Consider the following 22,480-nt stretch of genomic DNA (forward strand, 5'->3'; position numbering starts at 1 on the left):
GATATAAACGTGTAGAAAGACAGAAAGAGATATTCCTGTTCAGTGTACTCTGTCACGCCCCTGCATGTGCTCCGACAAGAAGCATTCAGTCAAAAAAGGGAGGTGCGTCGCGTTTATGAGCGTCAAATGGCCGTCAAAGTGGGAACAGGCCGTAAAAGTAGTAAAGGGTATTAGCTTATTTATTATTTCTCACCGCTCGAGTCAGCAAAGGCCTGCGTTTCCTTTAAAGCCCTTCAAACCGGAAACAAAACTCCCAGCTGAGTTTGCGTTCATGAACAGGTTGAAAAGTATATCAACTGACTTATGTCCCTTTTTATGACTTGAATCTACAGCAAAAAGACAGCCTGTTGGTAAGGACGTGTGTGTCTGGCGCTTTTAATGCGTCCCTTTGTCAACTTTTATTAACAGCACGAGCATTATGTTACTGGAGGCCATTTTCACAAATTCTTTTAGACCAAGCTACCATTAGCTGCAGGCTAGTTGTTATGTTATTTACTGTCAAGCGAGGCTGTCAAAATTGACGCTCGCTCATGTTATGTGAGGCTACAAGTTATACAAATGTTCTGCCTCCGTTGCGTGCAGTGTTTCTTGAGCACTTTTGGTGCATGTGAAAGTCGCTGTCATTAAAATTATTTTCAACCAAATAGCAAGAATAGAAATGATGACAAGTCTCATAGCCTTTTATTATTTCGAATCCCATACTATTCTAATTTATGTAAGGTCAAGACCCATCTGCATCTGTATGCTATCACAGATGCATAGTGCATAGTTGGTCGTATATGAAAAGATTATTGATACGTGTTCACATTCGAACTTATACATTTCTGTAGGTGTCAAGGTACGCATTTACTTTCACTTTGACATTTCCGACATGATAGAAGGGCAAGGCGAGGTAGAGTTCTAGGCAGTGACCCTTCCACGAAAACATTCCATCACTGCTAAATAGACAGGTCCTTACTTTCAGGGACTCTTTTGTGTTTGTTTCTACCCAGGTGACTACTTCTTCACGTGCTGACTGGACTCATGTGTCAGCGGTTGAAGCAGCGAAGTTGACACGATGGCCTGTGTGGACGAACCACCAGAGAAGTAAGGAAGAAATCAGCTACAGCACCCTAAACACAGCACCGTAATTACAGCTCCTTCATCAGTATATGTGTGTAGGCCTACTGTAGAGTAGAGTAGAGTAACTTTATTGATCCCCAAGGGGAAATTCAGGTGTGAAGTAGCTTACATAAATACACATAATGCCCACACGGACATTTAAAGACACATATAACACAGTTAATGGTCAGGGAGGGGGAAAAATAAATAAATAAAGAGAAAATAAAAAGACAATATGCAAAAACAGCAACAACAAAAAAAATACTCTGAGAGTTGAGGTAGACAAGATACAAATTACTAGAAATGAGTGTTGACGGATACGTCTATGATCTAGTATTGTGATGTAGAAGTTAGAGAAAAAGACATATTACACAATAATCGAGGTAGAACATAGATTCTGGTAAAGTGCATGAAGACAATGGCAATGAAGCAGGCAGTGTACAGACTAAAGTGTGATAGGGGTGAAGATTCCTCTCAATGTCCCAGCGTAGTACAAGCACAGTGTATTGGACAACACACACACACACACACACACACACACACACACACACACACACACACACACACACACACACACACACACACACACACACACACACACACACACACACACACACACACACACAAGCAGTACATTGCAGTGCACTGTGCAGTACATTGCAGTGCACTGTGCAGTACATTGCAGTGTTTGTTTTTGTCTATTATCGTCTCTGTTGTAATTGCCATGTTATTATGAGTAGTATGACAATATTAGTAGTAGTAGTAGTAGCTGTAATTGTAACTTTGAAGTCAAGACCATGCTTAATAGTAGGGACTGTATTGGACTGGCATTATTTTTCCAAAATACATACCGAAATAAAAAATATAGATGCCATGCCAAGACACATTTGCCATGTTTTGTATAAACACAGGAATAGTAGTATTAGTGATTCCACCTGCCATTGCACGCTGCTTAAACTTCCACACACACCCATTAAGATATTTTATTTATTCATATTTTTGCATGTATATTTTCTTTGCGTGTATATTGTATTTCAGACTTTGGTGTGTGTACTGTTGAATTGAGAGCCCGTGGTGTTGCACTGTAAAGATCATGGTCATAGTCAATGCAATGTGCCTGCACGTTGCACACAGCACACAGTAACACACAATGTTTCCACCCATACTAGGCACTGCTGGGTGTGCTTCGCCACGGAGCGGGAGGACCGCGTGGCCGAGTGGGTGAGCCCGTGCCGGTGCCGCGGCTGCACCAAGTGGATCCACCAGAACTGCCTGCAGCGCTGGCTGGACGAGAAGCAGAAGGGAAATGGCGGAGGAGCCGTCAGCTGTCCGCAGTGCGGCACCGAGTACCGCATCGTCTTCCCCAAAATGGGTAACGTGTTAAGACACAGCGTTATAAATTTAGTTCTACCAGAATGGTAATGACCAAGTCGGAGTGCGTTACTAAAGGCCCTGTGTTACAGTATGTCATAGTAGTGTAGTATTTTGGTAATGGACTTTTCAATGACTATTACAGGTACAGCATTCCACAAGTGGAATGGTGTGCATTGTGGGGTTACCAGACAGTACCTGTAAGGCTATACTTACAATGTGTTCCATGTTTTTTTCTCCGATGTTTTTGTCATCATCAAATCAGTCATCAACTGTTCGAGCACAATTCACAACAAGTCTTCCAAAGTCACAGAATTTTATCCTTACAATGCATACACTTCCTATCATGTCTATTTTTTATCCCTTAGGCTATTTGTTGTCTTTTAGGAAGACTTCGTATTATGGTTCATTTCATGCATTTTATTAGTAGTGTATGTTCCTCTCAGTTTTCACCTGATAGTTTCAGGGCTGAAACTGGTCGACAGTCACTGAAAAACCAAGTCGGCTTTGTGAAGGCACCAATCAGTTGTAGACTAGGGGTGGAGGCCATTGAAAACCATGTCGGGAAATATTCCTTACTGTCTATCATACAAAGACACAGTCTTTTCATACCTAGTTGCCTGATCGATATAAAAGTCAGCTTTATTCTCAATTTCTTTAAATTCGCCTGACACACAACAGATTTGAAATTAGGATTCCTCACTATCCCATATGTAGACAAAAGTAGCATAACACATTTTAACAACAGGTATTGTATTGTAACCTACTGTATATTCAGTATAGCAAATACAGTGGAGCAAACAGTTTCCAAAAGCAATTTCAGTAGTTGAGCAAGTTTTTTTTCCCCTTTCTCAGGGCCAGTGGTATATTTCCTGCAGCAGATGGACAGAGCTCTGTCCAGAGCGAGTCCCTTTGCAGCTGCAGGGGTGGTGGTTGGCACCGTTTACTGGTCAGCCGTCACCTACGGAGCCGTCACTGTCATGCAGGTACACTACACAAACACACACACACACACACACACACACACACATACACACACACACACTAGTACACATTACATTACATTACACACAAAGTACGATGTGTTAAAGTATACAATGCAGCAACGACCAACAAATCTAAGTGCTGGCATCCTGTGCAATGCAGGTGGTGGGCCACAAGAAGGGCCTTGACGTGATGGAGCGAGCCGACCCCCTCTTCCTGCTCATGGGCCTGCCCACCATCCCCGTCATGCTGGTGCTGGGCAAGATGATCCGCTGGGAGGACTACGTGGTGCGCCTGTGGCAGCGGCACTCGGCCAAGCTCAACTGCCTCGTCCCTGGTAAGGATACGGATGGAAATGGTGCTTTTGATGGGGCACACACACAGCACACTGAACAGCAGGGCTCTATATGAACACCAGCCAACTGGCCAAATGCAGGTGAACTTCCAGTTTGGCTGGTAGAAAAGACCAACTTACCGGCCATTTTGACCCATTAGTGAGCACTTACCGGCCACTTTGACCCATGAGTGAGTACTTACCGGCCATTTTGACCCATTAGTGAGCACTTACCGGCCACTTTGACCCATGAGTGAGTATGTGTTTGGCTTCTAAGATTATCGTCTACTAGCCATTTTGGCTGGTGATGAACAAAGTTAATTTAGAGCCCTGCTGAACAGGCACATGCCGAAACTCGTCTGTGAAATGATAAAACCATGATATGCAAGGTGCATAAAAAACTGAGTCGCCCATTTGGACCAGTAACCTTATAATTTTTTGCACAGAAGTGAATCCTGCTCCCATCAAAACTGATAATATTTGGTGAGGACCATGCATATTGATGATCATTGTTATATTACATTGTTAAAAAATACATTATGTAAATACAGCCGTGGAAAAATGAGAGACCACTTTGCAAAAAATGCCCCTTTACAAACTTTATGTATAACTACACTATGTTTGGAGGAGTGGGATGTGTATTGTCTGGGAGAAACAAGCTTGCGTCCAATCTCTAGGGACAGCAAACAAGCAGACAGACAGACGGAAAGATTAGAGCAGACAGCATTGGGAGTGTTATATCACACTTTAGCTGTGCGCATACCGCATTCTGAAAATTTTATTACAATGCGACACCGTTGCTCAGTCCCTTGAGCCTCAAGCTACAGGAGGTTTGAAAAACGAGTGAATTTTTGTTTAAGTGCTTGAGCTTAGTGTGTGTGTGTGTGTGTGTGTGCGCATGCGCGTGCGCGTGTGCGTGTGCGTGTGTGTGTCCGCAAAGTCTATGTGTGATATCAGCCATTATTCTCTGAGCTCACAGGTAGTCCATTTATCAGTTGAATGGAGTGTAATTTTTACGAGCATATTATCAAGCAGTTTTGTATTGAAAATTGCCAGATTCTTGTTGTGCATTTTATGAACCACTCCGCTTTCAAGATTTACTTTTTGTAAGGATGACCCAAGGGCAAATCATTATCCTTTCTTTTTCTTTGGCGCAGTTATTATAGTGCCGTGAGTAGAGTTTTCAGTGGCATCAATTTCCAAGACAAGAATAGGAAGATGATAGGTCTTAGGGGCCAGTGAAAAAGAAGTGTGATGATGGGCAGACGTGTTCTCTGCAGTGCCGAATAGGGAAGGTTTGGCTATCTGCTTTCCCCGTCATTGAAAGAGGAGGCAGAATATGGGAAGGGTGGGAAGGATGGAGTTGCATGATTGATTGATTGATGATGGCCAAGGGATTGGTGTCAGTCAACATAATGTGCGGTAGTGACTGTAAGTGTCGGCATAAATTAGAGGTCACCTCAGGTGTGATGCACTTTCATGCTGTACGGAGTGAATCATTGACAAGATTACTACTTACATTGAATTTATAGAATAGTGGTGGTCATCAACAAAGATTTTTCTTGAAGGAGCTGTATTTTTTTCTTTCTATTGTTACAATTAGTAACAAGGAATAGCAATGGTAATAGAACTTAAAATGTATGAAGAAGATGATATTGTCTGTGAGCTTTAATGCATTTCATGCATGTACACATGGTGTCACATTGCCTTTTATGGAGTATATAGTATTTATGTGTGACATTCATTCATACGTTTTCATTTATTTATTGTTATTTTTCAAGACAAATGCACTGGACATTGCTATATCATGTCTTATATGAAGTTCTGCCAATCAATTTGGAAAAATATTCTGAAGTTTAAACATCAAATGTATCTTTCTGGTGACTTGCTTGTCAGTCTTGGAAACTGCACCCAGAGTCTGAATTAAAATCAAGAACTGTATTAAATAGGTAAGCTGAAAAAAGGCCGTTCCCAGAATACAGATCTACAGATTGTTCACAGCCATTCATGAGCTGCACAAAATGGTGTGCACACTCACAGAATATAGATGTCTGGATTGTTGTGCACAGTCATTTTTGATTTCAACCAGCCTACGCAATATAGTTTTTTCATTCAGTAGGATCACAAGATGATATTTTTCTCTCATATCAAATGTAATAGTAGATTTGAGTAGGGTGGAGTTCAAATATGTATCCTGAATGAAATATGTGCAGCTCTTCTTGAGTGTATTTCCCAGCAAAACAAAAGATGGTGCGATCACAGGGTTACAGGTTCAATCCCCACCCGTACCAGTACCACTCCCTTCCTCCCTCCATGGTTAAAGTACCCTTGAGCAAGGCACCTATCCCCGCACTGCTCCAGGGACTGTAACCAATACCCTGTAATATCTGTAAGTCGCTTTGGATAAAAGCACCAGCTAAGTGTAATGTAATGTAGTTTAGTTTGATCATATTTTTTACTAATTTTAACTCACTGGATGGCATGAAGCTGAAGAGTGTCAGTTTGGATCCTAACGTTCAGTTCCAATGATGCTTAAGCGATTCAATTCAGTTTTTTATGGTGTAGGGTTGACGGGCATAGAATTACTCTGGCACCGCTGAGGTGTATGATTCGAAAATGGCTGGCATCCAAAAAGGCATCCTGTTTTGTGTGTCTGGGGCAGGCGCTGTCCCTAATGCTAGTCAACAGAGGGTACGACAGCAACCACGTGCCCATGTCACGCACCCTGGATGGCATCCTCAGTGTCGTCATATTTTGTTCTCTAACATGCCGTTTTGTGCGTGCAGGTCTGGGGCGGGCGCTGCCCCGTATGCCAGCCGAAAGGGGGTACGGCGGCGACCACGTGTCTGTGTCGCGCACCCTGTGTGGTGCCCTCATCTTCCCCTCCATCGCCAGCCTGGTGGGACGCCTCCTCTTCCGCAGAGTCAACTCCAACCTGCAGCGCACCATACTGGTGAGTGGAGTACAGAGGAGAGTTGTTGGATATAGAGATGTCCGATATTGTCTTTTTTGCAGATATCCGATATGCCGATATTGTCCAACTCTCAATTTTCAATTCCGATATTGGCCGATACCAATGCCGATATATGTGGGTTATTTTTCCTCAGATCAAATTTTAGGTAACATTACAAATCTGCTGTTGTGGAACAAAATGTGCTTAATTCTATTGTAATGCCCCACTAGATGCATTCTCGAATGCAACAAAGCTTTCCAAATATTAACATCGCCTGTGAAAAATAGAAAAATAATTAAGGAGAAAAGTGTACAGTAATTCAAGCATTATTATATCGGTTTTGATAGGTCAAAAATCCGATACCGATATTGACCGATAGTACATTTTATGCTATTATCGGGCCGCTAATATCTGTGGGCCGATATTATCGGACATCTCTAGTTGGATATATCCCATTATCTTAACTCCCATCCTCAGCCTGTGCTTGTGGTCTCGTGCTTCGCTGACGCTCCGCCACCGTGGAGAAAACAAATGAAGTTTCACCTCTGTCGACATCCCAATTACCAACCAGAAAATGACCTTTGAATTGCGCTTTTGTGAGACATTGAATTAAACCTCTGTCATCAGTGACGTCTTGTGACGTCATCACAAGTCCACAAGCACAAGGGAGGATGGGATTTATGATAATGGAAAGAATATCCCCAAGGAAATTAAGGTGTCCAGAAGCTTACACATAATACAAAATGCATCTAATAAGCCTACACGGTGCAAGACGGCTGTATTTTTTCATCCTTACTCTATCAGGAAAATAGACCTGTTTAGATCAAAAATCTCTTTTACAAGGGCGCCCTGGCCAAGTGGCAGCAAAATTAAAATTTCAGTTGCACCAAAGTACTAACTAATCAAGAAAAACAAGTTGAGCTGTTTGTAATATGTTTGTTTGTTTCCATTTATTTGGATCTTAATGCTTTCAAATGTCCATGTACATATTGCATTTTTAGTTGTGTTTAACACATTTAATTGCATTGATGACTGAAACTTGATTTGACCACTAGAGCAGAAGGTCTTGGCTTAAAAAAAATCCTGACATTTTTGCTCCCGAGCATTATATAAACCAGCTGAACCTTTTGAATTATTTTAAGCATCAGTCGAGGAGATCTATGTCAGCTACTGTATGTTCTGTCGAAATGGTCCACTTGTTCATTGTGCAGTAGAGTGTAATGGATTGGGGTACAGTATGGCTTCATTGTTTTATTTCTGATTACTTAAATGTATATTTCTGAATACTTTAATTTATATAGTCATTACAATATTAAATTATTATTAAGTTAGAGTATATATTACGGTCAGCGAGTCAGCACTTTGCAATCATCCCTCGTTATTTAAATCATTTGTTCTTAGTGCAGAGCCAGAATGCATAAGATCATTATTACTTTCCAAAGCTTTTGTGTTCAGTCACCTCTACTAGACCAGGGAGAGACATGATAAGGCCCCTCCTATGTGGCAGCGTATGTATTTGATGGATATCAGATTGCCTGGTGGCCAGGCTGGCAGCTTCTAAAGCTTTTTGCACTCTCCTCTCGTCATCTTCTCTCTCCCCCTCTCCCTCTCATCTCGTCCTGTGACAGGGTGGCATTGCCTTTGTGGTGATCAAAGGGATGCTGAAGGTGTACTTCAAACAGCAGCAGTACCTCATCCACGCCAGCCGCCACATCCTGGACTACCCGGCTCGAGAGGGCCGCACGGACACCGAGCACAGCGAGGAGGACAACGAGGACAGCGGAAACGAATAGACGCACAGGACGAGACATCCTTCCCCCACGATAAAACACACACACACACACACACACACACACACACACACACACACACACACACACAAAGCCCAAATAGAGGCACAGGAAGAGCCATCCTTCAGCCCCCACCACAACCAATGAAGCTGCAACCTGGATTCATTAGTTACAATCCAGTGCCACAAATTCCAAATGGTTTACCTGTAATGTTTTACCTGCACAATTCAACCAGGTGAGCATTCAATCAGGTTGAATTGGACAGGTAAGACCAGGTTATTTGGAATATGTGGCGCTGTATTGTAATCCAGGTTGCTCATCGCTGACCACAACCCACACCTCATTCACACACCACCCCCAGGGAAGCTGTGTTCTGTGTCTCTGGGGTTTCTACTGTATAAAGGAAAAAAGGACATGCTTCCATTACCATGTGCAGTGCATTAACCATAAACAATCACAGAACATTTTAAAAATGCTTCAACAACATAATAATTCATTGTAAAAATAGAGAAAAAAAATCATCCATCTTAATCACAGCCGATGGCCATATGTGTATAATGTAGAGATTGTAGTTCTTTAATCTTATTTTGATGATTTGAATTACCGGTAATAAAACTTGATTGTTGAGAGTCTTGTTTTTTCTCATCATTACTGTTCTGTTTGCACAGATTTGTGTGCTCCACATACTAAATCAGACTACATACAGATTTACTCAGACCTACTGTAATGATTTTACATTTTACATATTTGACATGTTCAGAAAAATCTTATTGTTGTACTGCCACGATTAAAGTCAGCCATACTGTATGAAGTGTGATGCAAACAATGTACCAGGTTTGGCCACCAGATGGCAGTCATATCTTGAAACCCAGAGAGCCGTATATAATTTAATAACGGCTCTGGAAACCCATTTTACTGCATTGGATTGTATCCATTTTTAAAGGCTAGTTTACACTACAGGAATGCCCATGTTTGCCATTTAAACCAGCTTTAGAAGTATAGGAGGGTAGTGCTCCACAAAATTCCTTTCTTGGCCCTTCTTGGGCTAAAAAAGAACTAGCATAGCAAAAGTATGCAAGTCATGGGTATGTGGTTAGGGCGTCAACCCAAAGGTTGCTAGTTCGACTCCCGACCAGCCAGGTTGGTGGGGGTAGTAATTAACCAGTGCTCTCCCCCATCCCCTTATATGACTGAGGTACCCTGAGCATGGTACCATCCTACCGCACTGCTCCCTTTTGGGTGCCATTGGGAGCTGCCCCCTGGCAAGGGTGAGGCATAAATGCAATTTCACTGGAATGCTGTGTCACAATGGCGATGGGAGTTGTAGTTTACCAGTTGGCCTTTTGGCTTTCACTTCACAAATGTTCTCTGTTTTCTTCCATTGTTGGTTGACAAGTGATCCAAAAACAGAAAAAGGAAGTTAAAACAATGTTTTTCCATGTATTTCATGTGTAATAGTAAGCCTACATTTATTTTCTTGAGCTGACCTTTTATGTTAATACAGTTTCATGAGATTTGTAACCATAAACGCATGCATTCATGGTTTTGCACATAAATCCTAAGTGAATATACCACTGATACTATTTACAGATAAGAACAGAAAAGAGCATACATTTAGTTTGAGTGAGTCAGGCAGTTTCCCCCTTTAAGACCTTGCAATAGCCTACACTGATCAGATATTGGAGTTGGATATGGTGCACTCTATATATCACATATCATATAGCTCTAAAAGCCTTGATTCAGGACATGTTTTAAGCACCCATGTCCTTAAAAATACATACACACTTGCTAATGGAAAGTTAATTTTCACGTTTTGAACGAAGGCAACCAGGATGATTGATATAATTGTGCCTTATTTTAAAGGACCTTTAACCCAGGAGGTTTAATTATGCATGTTAAACTATTACCTTTGTCTGCAAAATTGTAATTTAGTCAAAGGAGTAGGTTACTACTACAGAGCCCATTAGATATTTATGAGAATTGTGATTGAGGGTGCGAATGTGACTTAGAGTTTTTCTGCACGTTGCTTTTTGAATTGCCTTTGACTTGACATCTGGCGAATCACGCAACCATGAATCAATTAATCGTGTTCAGATTGGCTGCCATAATAGACTGATGTCTCTGTGGATGGAGGACAATTGGGATGCATAATTACAGCACTTTAAAACATCTCTCAAGTTGCGTCGCGTGTGATGGATAGAGTTCAGGCTAAAACCTCAATCACACAGAGAGTGGAGCGTTATCACTTTTCATTATGTATTAACATCAATTTAGAAAAAACATCTTCATAGCAATAAAATGCTCCCTTTCAGCAAGTCTCAACACCCCGCCGTCGAGTGTTGCTATACGGGCTCTTCAAAGCAGTGTCTTCAGGCTGTGTGAGTTCTTATCAACTCAACACAAAGAGCTCGGTTGAATTAATCAGAGAGATGGCAAATATTGATTAAAATACTGTAAAAAGCTGTTATGAAACCAATTTAGGAATGAGATTAACTCTGCGGGACTCCTGGGGGAACGTCTATACGCTCAGAGCTTTAACAGCTAAAGCTGTAGTTCTTAGCGTTTCAAGGTTTTCAAAGAATGGCCAGGTCTGTAGGCTACAGTAGCATATTTGCCTCTACTGCGAGATGTGCTTTTATGATTGACGGAGAGCACACCTACTATATTTTTGAGGTGTATATCTACGGGCGAAAGGGGTTTTGGTGGTAGTGTGAGTGAGGGGAATGGCTCCTTTCAGCAGCCTCAGGCAGAATTCCATTTCCTGACGGAGAAAATGATGGGTTTCTTGATTGCGTCTCAGGCAGGTGTAAGTCCAGGACTAAGAGCTGACAAAAGGGGTCTTATTACCAGGGCTGTGGACAGCTTTGGCTGGGCCCAGGTCAAAGCCATCTAAAAGGGCCCCCCACCCACCCAATACACACAATGTAATGAGGACCCAATGTTGGGCCCCCTCTCTCTCTGAGACCGGGACAACTGTCCCCTTTGCCCCCTCCTGTTGACTTCCCTGCTTATTACTACCTGCAGGGGCCGAACTATAGGGTTGGGGGGGCAACCAGGGCATTTGCCCCAGGCCCAGGGCCGTCCTGTATTGGTGGTGGAGACCCTATTATGACCTTTACAGGGTGTATGGGGGGCCCTGTCACTGTTTTCCCCTTGGGCCCTGTGTGTACAATCGTTCTGCCACTGACTGACCTGAGACGGGAGATGGACATTCTACATGGGGACATCAGCAGCTGCAATCCACAAACCACAAATGTGTTCCTTTCATAGTACATTCACCACCACTGATACAAACTACACTGTACGCTTCAGCCCGGTAGATGAGCTCATCATTTCAATCACTTGCATTAAGCACACTGGTAATACAGGCCGGGCATGCGGTGGGGTGATGTGTAGTGTAATGTGTGGTGGGTACCAGATTGCCGCTTTTGAATGCTGAAAAGGTTGTGTGAATCATCGTCACCACCACTACGCTGACGTCTAATCTCTTCTCCCTCATTTTCTTTGCAGTGTGCCGCACTCTACCGCACTCGTTATTTTTCCTCCTCGTGCGCAGACAAGAAGAAGTCCTGCTCTGTTCTGTGTTCGACAGACAACTTCATCCCGCCGCTCCGCTCCGCTCGCTCGCTCCCTCTCCTCATCTTTGTCGAGGAGGACAAGAAAGAAGGAGGAGAGAAGTTTAGTAAGCTCTGTGCACACTCTTACACGTTCGCTTTGAGACGATGGCACCCAAAGACAAGGGTTGGGAGAAAAGCGCCCCATAAATAAATGATCAGGATGACATTGCTCTTCTTATCTTTTATTTCATTATTTTCAAGGAGTGAGGGAAGAAGGGAAGGGAGGGAAGAAGGGGAGAAAACATCATGAATGATGCATGAGCTAACTGCCAGACGAGGAACGGAGGAAGAGGCCTGTGGAGATAGAGGTATAGAGCGGACAGAGGGAGAGAGAGAGAGCGAGAAAGTGTGTCTGTGTAAGTGAAATTGGTTGTGGCACTGGTGAGTCGTTACCCGCTACCCACTTTTTCGGCCTGTTGTGCATGCAGGGCCACTGACAGCTTCCAGCCGGGTCTGGGACAAAAGTCATCTGCAATTTAACGAGGGCCCAATTCTGGGGGGCCCCCTCTTATCCCTGGGGCTGGGACAACTGACCCCTCTGTCTGCCCCTGTCGACTTCCCTGTGTGCAAGATTCCCTTTCATCTCACATTTTATTTACTCCATGCAGTGTATAGAGGACAACCTCAGGAGCCAACTAGTGCCAAATGATGGGCCTTCCCTGCCTGCTGCATACATTACTTTTAATGGCATCTTGTTTTGCTGCTGCTGGTGCTACTGCTGGAAGTTTTGCTCTGAACTTTTTTCTTCTTCTTTAGATACTTGATCTTAAAAAGAGGACATTATTGGAGGCGTTGACAAAATAGATTATATAAGTGAAGTTAGAGTAGAGAGTAGAGTAGAGTAACTTTATTGATCCCCGGGGGGAAATTAAGGACATGCACTCGTCATAGAAATGTGTACGTGGCCCAGTTTAAACTGGCATCCAGTTTGTGTGAGTGAAAAAAAGGAATGATGGCTGGCCTAGGCCTACTACTGGGCTCCAAACAGCAGGACATCTTAGTGAGTTTTAGTCCAAATTCATGGCTGAGCAAACTGATCCAGATTCATTAGGCTTGTTACATTATATTATTACATACTGCTATTATACAAAGTTAGAAAAGAGGACATAAAATCAAGCCACAGTCGTGTAGCAGAATATAAAATGAGAGCGGCGTAAGAAAATGAGTGCAGCAGAGGATGAGGGAAAGTGTTTATGAGTGAAGTTATGAACTTGTGTTATGAAATTGGAAAATAAGTGATTGAGCTTTTTGTTTATGTTTGAGAAGGATAAGGTAACTGAAAAGTTAATAATACGTGGGGGAAAAGTGTGTCGTGAATTTTGGTTTACCATGGGCACATGTCATGATTGACTGAACTTCAAAGTTGGTTTGATTAAAAATCGTTATTTAGGACACAATAAATTACTTGGACCCTCTTTGTTAGGAGATTTGCCAGATGTTGCATTAACAAACCGGATGTGTGTGCCCTCTCTTCACACAGGGTTACCTCACCATAATCAGTTCTGTGCTGTTGTCTCTCCCATAACAGTAGTTGGGATGAATCAGCTACCAGCCTGTACCAGTGGCTACAAGAGCCTCTTTTGGACACTTGTGAAGACAGCCCAGCTCGTTGCTTTGAATAAGTCTTGTTTGGGTTTTTACTGTAATGCAGATGTGTCAAAAGTAAAAGTAAAAAACAAGGAAAGGAAACAGTTTCCTTCCAACACAACTTCTCTGAGTAACCAGTAGTCTTACGATCAGTTAACTCCGCACTGGTTGGATCAAGTTTGTGGTGGGTCCGTTAAGTTTTCAGTATTTTTCAGTAACAACAGTCTATCTATCTCGATAGGTAGAATGGAGCAAATGATGTAACAGCTATGGAATGCCATGTGTTACACCACAAATGTACTTCTACTTTTACTTTTGACACCTCTGCTGTAATGTAACATCTTACTTAAAGGGGTATGCCACTATTTTGGGGCTTAATACAGTTAGAATCGTTGGCTGGGGTTTAAAAAGGTGGTGAAGTGTCTTATTTTTCATGTTAAGCGTTGTCTTGCTTTAAGACAAGTTAAAAGAGGGAATATGTCGCTAAGCTAGTGAAAGTCAATGTATCCGTGTAGCATTGTAGCATGCTACACGGATACATTGACTTTCACTAGCTTAGCGACATATTACCTCTTTTAACTTGTCTTAAAGCAAGACAACGGCTTACATGAAAAATAAGACACGTTACCACCTTTATAAACCCTGGCCAATGATTTTAACTGTATTAAGCCCCAAAATAGTGGCATACCCCTTTAAGTATTACCCAAACCTGCTTTCTGAAATGCCTTCCAAATGTGGAGGAAGAAGAGAAAGAGTGTGCCTGCCGCCTCTTCTAATGTCCCTGTCAGCATCCACGCCAAAAAGGGACAGCAACAGCACAGCATGCACGTAACAGCAAACACAAGCCCTAATTGTCTGCTAGGTTTCCAGGATTACCACACGCTTAAGCTCTGGCTCTAAGGCCAGTTTGCTTTGAGAGCAAAGCCACAAAGCTTAGTTATTATAGCAAAGTCTTTCTTGACGTCCATTTCTGCTGTGCAGCATACATCAATCCGGCCTGCATCCTCCCTCTTGCCCTAAAGTACTAGCCACCCGCAGCAAAGTAGGTGGCATAAAAGAGGCTTAACTGTGTGCATGCATGGGCATGGGGGGGTGGAGTAGGGGTGACATTTGGCATTCATAGAATGACCTACTAATATGATTTAGTGAACTAAAAAAAAATCTAAGTGGGGAAAAAAACCTGCGAAAAAGGCAAAATTTAAAGGGGTATGCCACTATTTTGGGGCTTAATACAGTTAAAATCGTTGGCTGGGGTTTATAAAGATGGTAAAATGTCTTATTTTTCATGTAAGCCGTTGTCTTGCTTTGAGACAAGTTAAAAGAGGGAATATGTCGCTAAGCTAGTGAAAGTCAATGTATCCGTGTAGCATTGTAGCATGCTACACGGATCCATTGACTTTCACTAGCTTAGCAACATATTCCCTCTTTTAACTTGTCTTACAGCAAGACAACGCTTAACATAAAAAGACACTTAACCACCTTTATAAACCCCAGCCAACGATTTTAACTGTATTAAGCCCCAAAATAGTGGCATACCTCTTTAAGTAGCAAAAAGCCATGTGCTGAAAAAAGTCAACCCTTCCACATCCCGCCCACACACCCCCTGCTTCCCCCAAAATGGTTTCACATTTTTCATAATCCACAACTTCCCGTCCATCTCAGGAAAACCCTCACAGATTTTGTCCCCCGCAGCCACACACACACATACGCACGCACACACGCACGCACGCGCACACACACACACACACACACACACACACACACACACACACACACACACACACACACACACACACACACACACACACACACACACACACACATAAATCTCATGGATGGATCTCGAGTGTGTGTGTGTATGTGCTCAAGTTTTCCCATTTCTATTTTTTTTTTTCGTCCTAGAAATCCTACATGAGGCTCCTCAGAGGCTGAAAGCATAAATCTCAGAGAGTGAAAAACACGGCTATGCAGCCCCTGGGGTTATTTATTTAGTTTATTATTTACCGACACTCTGGGATGTGTGCCACGTGCCTGCATGTGCGATGCGCCTGATGTGCAGTGCATGTGTAATTTCTGGCAGCTGAGCCGAGCTACAGGCATGACCAAAAAAGTCCCCCATGATCCGTCACATGTGTTTAGTATCACATGCATGATGCAATGCATGATATTGCAGAAGACCTTTGCAAGATCTTCAAGGTTGTATGAGGAAAATATACGTAGCAATTATTTTTCTAGAGACCCCTCCTGTTCTGTCAGGAGCAGTGTTCATGGACCGTGGACAACATTCCAAGATCAGGCATAACCAAAAAAAAGTCTTTTTTTTATCCCTAACCCTAATGCTATATTTTAAACCAAAAAACTTGCAAGTTATTCAAAGTTGCACAAGGAAAAATGCACCAATTATTTTTCAACAGACTTTTCTACGGTAGAGACAGGAGCTGTATTCCTGTGCTGTGGACATCATTTCAAGATCGTTCAAGGGGAATGAAATGGGTTACCAGGAGACTTCCTGCCCTGACATTTCTAATGCAGGTGTGTCAAAGGAGGATGAAACCTGGTGTGTGCTGATGTCCTTGTAGTAGGCTTGCTACCTGGCCAAGGCTGACGCTATGGCACAGGCAGACAAGGCAATCGCCAAGGGCCCCAGATGTCTTGGGGGCACCAGTAACACCCGAAAGACATGAAGCGACATAAAACATTAACCTTTACATGGATGATTATTCATGCACACTAAGCATATATGTATATGTATAGGCACTAGATCAGCTGTGCGCAATAAGACGTACGGCGCTATATTAACAGATGCCAATTTCTAAATACACAAAAAGAGCAGGGGGTGCTCGCCTAGGGCCAAGAGTACCACATTTTGAACACTAGTGCCGGCCCTGTACCTGGCCTGCACGCACCAAGCCTAGCCTAGGGCCTTAATGAAATGCAGATCGCATTATCATTCATTTTGAAGTGGAGTGCAAATGTGGAGGACACACACTTAAGATGGATGCAATGCACGAGCCCCATTGAAAAGGGCGTCCGTCCGCACACCATCTGCCAGATTAGTACAGCTCCTGATTGGATTCATGAGTGGGAATCAGGCGACGATTATGTTGTGTTTAGTGCCGTCGAATAAAACACATGCACAGCTTAAGGTGGCTTTATATGAACAGCCACAGACAGCCCCCACTACAAAAACCCAATACACCCCTCCCCACTAGCCAAGTGTCATCTGCCAACATGTCTCTTAAATGTTTCAAAGTGGCAAAATCATTACACAACAGCAACATCGTCAAATGCAACATTACATTCATTATTACATTTATTGTACCGAATAATGAATAGAAACCAAACATACAATGGCTGTCTAATCATTCCATGAGTTCTAATGCCAGCTGATATGATTTCGAATGGACATAGCAAAGATACCAAAATTCAGCTTTTGAAGTGCATAAGAGCCTACATACAGAAAGCATTTATAAGGCAACACAGATCCAAACACAGACCAAATATGTAATGTTTTCCAGTCTAATGTGAATACTGAATTCTTTGGGATATTATTCATACAATGCACAAGAATCATAAGACTGCTGACTTACTCACTTTTTAAAGTTAGAACGAGCTGCTTATAGCACATGTATTGGAGGCACAATGCATTCAAACATACTGTATGCTCTGTTGCACAATAATACCTAGATATTCACATAACTGTGATCACAATGCATCACAATAAATACAACACCCTCCAACAGGTGCAGATAAATATACATACATCCACTCAATGTAGAAGGTTTAATGGGTCTGACAAAAGGTGGGTTATCCTGCCTTCAAGAAGTTCAGGTCCAGCCATGTAATTACATGTACATGTGTATCGCAATAGCATTGCTCTTAGCTGACACTTTTATCCAAAGCGACTTGAACAATTTGGGTACAGGGTAATCGCTACAGTTCTTGGAGCATTGTGGGGTATTAGTGGTCGAGTTGTAAAACCAAAGCAGGGGGGATGAACAAAGATCAATTATGATTATTGGGAGTTCGGGGGGTTCTCCCCCAAGAACATTTTGAAAATTGTTGTTGCTGAAAGTGCAATTTTTACTTTTTTAAAAATATTATTGACCATTTTCAATGAGGGGCATGATTTTAGACCATTTTGATTGTAGGAGGGATGGCATCCCCCCTCATCCCCCAACAACTCGAGCCCTGATTGTGGGGTTATGTGCCTTGCTCAACAGCACTTCAGCCATGGGTGATAACAGGATTCAAATCTGCAACCTACCGATTCCAAAGCCGAAGCCCAGTAGGCCACAGCTGTCCCATGTGTTGATGTTACCTGCGTGAAAAACAGAGCTGATTCCACAAATCCAATCCATTTGATCATTTTAATTAGAGGATGTTGGTATTGGTTGTGGCTAATATTTGGAGGGGGCCTTATACTTTCTGAAGCCAGGTCGCCTGGTTAGTGATTACTAATTCTGCTACTTTCACATTTAAAACAGCACACATCATCATTTGGCAGACAGGACTTCAAGGCTGATAAAAAGCATTTTTGTCAGTACATGGAAATACATGGAGCTTCAATCTAATATCCAGTAACATGATTGTCCTTTGAAACTCTGAAATCAGTTAAAAACTATCTTCACGGCAGCATTGTCTAGTTAACATTCAGCACCATTTCACACGGTAGAATATGCAGTGTTAATTCAAGCAAATACCAAATACACTTGCAGAGATGTTAAATGTGCTCTGTGTTACATTTTTAGTTTACATTTCCAGAATTCATGCTGCCCATTTACAAATGTTACCTTTGTCATGAATACTTTCCACCACCATCAAATTCTAAGTATTCATTATGACTGGGAAAATGGCACTTTTCATACATGAAAAGGTGGATCTTCTCCATTGTCCGACATTGTGAATTTCCAGAAGTAGACATTTTAAACTGCAAAACTTCCTGTACTTGGGTCATACTAGTGGTTTATTACTCGGTAAATATTCATGAAAAGATCAAATTTGGCAGCAGACAGCACAGTTTCAATGAGCAGCATAGTTGCAATACCTACTCTGGCCACCATCCTACACAGTGCACCTTTAAAATACATCTCTAAGTGTTGAATTAACACTGCAACATTTTACTGTGCAGGTGTTATGGCAGCTCACCAGTCTCAGCTTTCACAAAGCTGCACAGACAATGTGTAGGCTACGTAAAAAGCGCCATCTCTCTGTGTGCTAATTTTACAGCATGTACTCTACTGCACGGCTACAGTAAGCTGGCAATACAGACGAGAACTGGGTCTAGCACAAGATTAAGGGGATCAAGTGATGCAGGAGTTCATCATATCCCATCATATCTTCTCATCTCTCCCTGAATCCTGACTCCCTTTTTATGCACCGCTTAGTTGCTGTGTATTAACAATAACAGCGTCTCTCTTTTCCCTCAACATCTCTTTTCCTTGTCTCTTTTTTTTATGATAGTTTTCCATCTCATGGAACGACAGCAACAATGGGGGATTTCTCTTCTTTAACCACATTTTATACACCTCTGTCTCATCGTAATGTCTTTTTTTATCCCCCCTCGTGTGTCTCGTCTTCTTCTCGTCCACGCTTTGTTTAGTTTGTTTCAGCAGGAACTTAACAACTCACTCCTTCAATCACGTTTTATGCATCGTTTAGTACATCTTAAAGTCTTAAGCACATTTTTTTTTACTCCTCGTGCCTCTTTCTCCTCTCTTCGTCGTGTCTCATTCTTTGCGTTGCTTTTCCCAAAGTCACCACAAAACACAACAACACAAACACTGACTCAGATTCTGCCACCAGCGCCCATCATCATCATCGTCCCTCCCTTAAAGGACTCTCGGTGGTGCGGTGCGGGTGGCGTGGGCACGGACCCTGGGGCCGGCAACGCAGCAGCGGCGGAGGAAGCGGCGGCGGTGACGGTGGCCGGGGGCACCTTGGTCACGTCGGTGCCCACGGTGGACAGCGGGAAGCTCTCGTAGCTCTCGGGCACGGCCCAGCAGCAGCGGCACCGCTGCAGCATGGCCTTCAGCTCCTTCTGGAAGTTGCTGTTGAGGAAGCCGTACACCACCGGGTTGACGCAGGTGCTAGCCATGGCCGTCAGGTGGCAGGCGGAGAAGATGACGTCGTGCTGACAGGTGGGCAGCGCCTGGTGGTACCAGTCGAACAGCGTGTTGAAGATGTTGAGCGGCAGCCAGCAGAGGGCGAAGGCCACCACGATGGCCACCAGCATGGCGTTGATGCGCTGGGCGCTGCGGGCCTTGCGCTGGCGCGCGTCGCTGGCCTGCTCCACCATGTCGCGGCGCCGGCGCAGGCGCAGGAAGATGCGCAGGTAGCAGAGCAGGATGAGCAGCAGGGGCAGGCAGTACTGGAAGAGCAGCAGCGAGGTGGTGTAGGCCAGCCGGTTGCGCTCGGACGGCCAGCGCTCCATGCAGATCAGGTGGTCGCTGAAGGGGTTGAAGGGGATGCTGAGGTTCTGGAAGGGCGCGTTGGTCAGGATGCTGAAGGACAGGAAGGGCAGCGAGATGAAGCAGGCCACCATCCAGGTCACGGCCACCGCCAGGTAGGAGTGGCCCGCCACCGGCGTCCAGCCCGTCGGGTGGATGATCAGCTGGTGGCGCTCCAGGGCGATGAGGACCAGCGAGAAGATGGAGACGGTGATGGACATGCACTGCACGAAGGGCGAGACCTGTGTGGGTAGGGGGAGGAGGGGGCGGGGGTTACAGAAAGATATAATGTATGTTTTTTAACCCGTTAAGACATGGGCCCTGTTATCAATTGGCTTTTACTAGAATAGCAAGGACTAAAGGCACTGTGTAGTCAAATGCCATAGCAGTGTAGTAGTACTATGGTAGTGGAATCTTCTCAACGACTTCTACAGGACATACCTCTATTTGGCCCTTTTTTATAGCTCTATTACAGGACAGTAGAAGAGATACAGGAAAGCGGTGAGAGAGGGAAATGGGGAAGGTTTGGAAAATGACCCTCGATTGAAACCTGCTTCTCCACGGGCAATGTGTATTAGCACATTGAACCATAACAATCCCATGAATGTTTTTTTTCCACATAATTTACTCTAATTTTTGTGTATAGCCTAATCATGTTTTAAATATCCAGGTAAACATTGCCCTCTAGTCTCCCTTTGACAGGGGGACTAGTAATTGAAACCAAACATTGTTGGCCATAATTGTGTGAAGTTATGTTGCATGCACACCAGGTCTATTCCGCTAGCAGACTGTGGGCCAGATGCATTTATAAAATGTTCTGTGGCCCAGCAACTGACTTAAAATAGAATGCAGTTCAATGGATTTTTTTTCTCAGTTCAATGGATTTTTCTTGTGTTGTCTTATTTTGCGTGGTACCCCAAAAAACATAGATTTTTATATTCAGCCCACTTGGGGTAGGCCTACTGATGTTGAATAGCGCTGACGCACACTGACCCTTTATAGCAAATAGAGGTTCATAATAGAAGTAATGGTAACACTTTTTAACTATTTATTTCAGGGCACATAATAGCCAGTAATGCAAGCCTAATCAGTTGTTATGTGTGTATTCAAGAATTCATAACTGTAACAAGGCCCTAGGACCTTGACACATGTCTTATAAATCACATATACTGTACATGTAAACCCTATTCTATCTATTACAATAATGACCTTGACTACTACAACTAGCCTGATTATCATCGACCTTCAAATCTCTTCGAGACTGGTCTGACCAGGAGTTGTCCTGACTAGAAGCAGCCCCGAATGTTGCGTCACTAGCTGGGCATGGCCTGGCTATACTACGACCACTACTACTACTAATAATATAAGGCATAATAAAGACCTTGCACAGGGCCTCCCCCAGTATCCAGCGGTCCATGAGGGTGTAGATGACGGTGACGGGCAGGCACACCACGCACATCAGGATGTCGGAGCAGGACAGGTTGGCGATGAGGATATTAGTCACGTTGCGCATCTCCTTCTGCCGCGAGATGACGAAGACCAGGCAGGAGTTGCCCACCAGCCCCACCGCGATCACCGTGCTGTAGGCCACGATCAGGAGCGTGGTGCCCCCCATGGAGGGCGGGCACGTGTTGGCGGCATTCACCCAGGGCATGCCATCCCAGTTGCCCACGCCGCTGCTGTTGTTGCTGGGCATGGTAGGTGGACTGTGGAGCTCCGGGCGTTTGCACCTAACAAATGGTTAAAACGTCTAAGCTGCAGGATGCCCCAGCTTCTCTCTTCTTATCGAGGTTGCGCCTCGCGAGCTTCGGGTGTGACGGTGGCAGGAGGGTCTTTCTTGCACTGGTGTATGAGGATGGTTAAAGTTTATTGAAAGTGCTCGACTCTAAAAAAAAGTAACTGGGTGCTAATTCCACAAGAAATATAGTTCAAAAGAAGGACGGAAGGACAGCACTCCATGAACAGTGACTTGAAAATAAGAGGAAGGTTGCAATAAGACTCTTCTTCACAACGAAGGAAGATGCCGGAGGCTCGTCTCTAAAATGGCTGGCTGGTGTAACCGTTCCAGGCTGCTTGGTGTCTCTAAAACAAAGCAAAAAAACAAATATAAGTACAGTGCAATTAAAAAGTGGCAGTTGCTCTGAATTAAGCTGCCCAGAGCCAGGAATAATTATACAATACAACAAAAACCACGTAGAGGAATATGTTTGTTACTAAAGTCTTAATATTTTGGTCTCACAGTAACATAAAAACCCACTAAATTGAAATAATTCTACCCTTTTACATAAACCATG

At 43.5% G+C, this 22,480-nt stretch overlaps 2 protein-coding genes across 2 annotated transcripts; one reads left to right on the plus strand and one right to left on the minus strand.

Moving 5' to 3' along the window:
• The first annotated feature begins 251 nt into the window (after nt 1-251).
• Nucleotides 252-9,162, plus strand: marchf5l (membrane-associated ring finger (C3HC4) 5, like). Its single transcript, XM_063211216.1, has 7 exons — nt 252-350; nt 993-1,086; nt 2,271-2,473; nt 3,328-3,458; nt 3,619-3,793; nt 6,577-6,743; nt 8,372-9,162. The coding sequence occupies exons 2-7, from the start codon at nt 1,058-1,060 to the stop codon at nt 8,534-8,536; spliced, it is 870 nt and encodes a 289-aa protein (XP_063067286.1). The 5' UTR covers nt 252-350; nt 993-1,057; the 3' UTR covers nt 8,537-9,162.
• A 1,170-nt stretch (nt 9,163-10,332) lies between these two features.
• Nucleotides 10,333-21,882, minus strand: npy8ar (neuropeptide Y receptor Y8a). Its single transcript, XM_063211120.1, has 3 exons — nt 21,568-21,882; nt 19,674-20,428; nt 10,333-10,399 (listed from the first exon to the last, which is right to left on the minus strand). The coding sequence occupies exons 1-3, from the start codon at nt 21,880-21,882 to the stop codon at nt 10,333-10,335; spliced, it is 1,137 nt and encodes a 378-aa protein (XP_063067190.1).
• Nucleotides 21,883-22,480: the final 598 nt, after the last annotated feature.

The sequence above is a fragment of the Engraulis encrasicolus genome, chromosome 11 (genome assembly GCF_034702125.1).
Source record: "Engraulis encrasicolus isolate BLACKSEA-1 chromosome 11, IST_EnEncr_1.0, whole genome shotgun sequence".
Taxonomy (NCBI): Eukaryota; Metazoa; Chordata; class Actinopteri; order Clupeiformes; family Engraulidae; genus Engraulis; species Engraulis encrasicolus.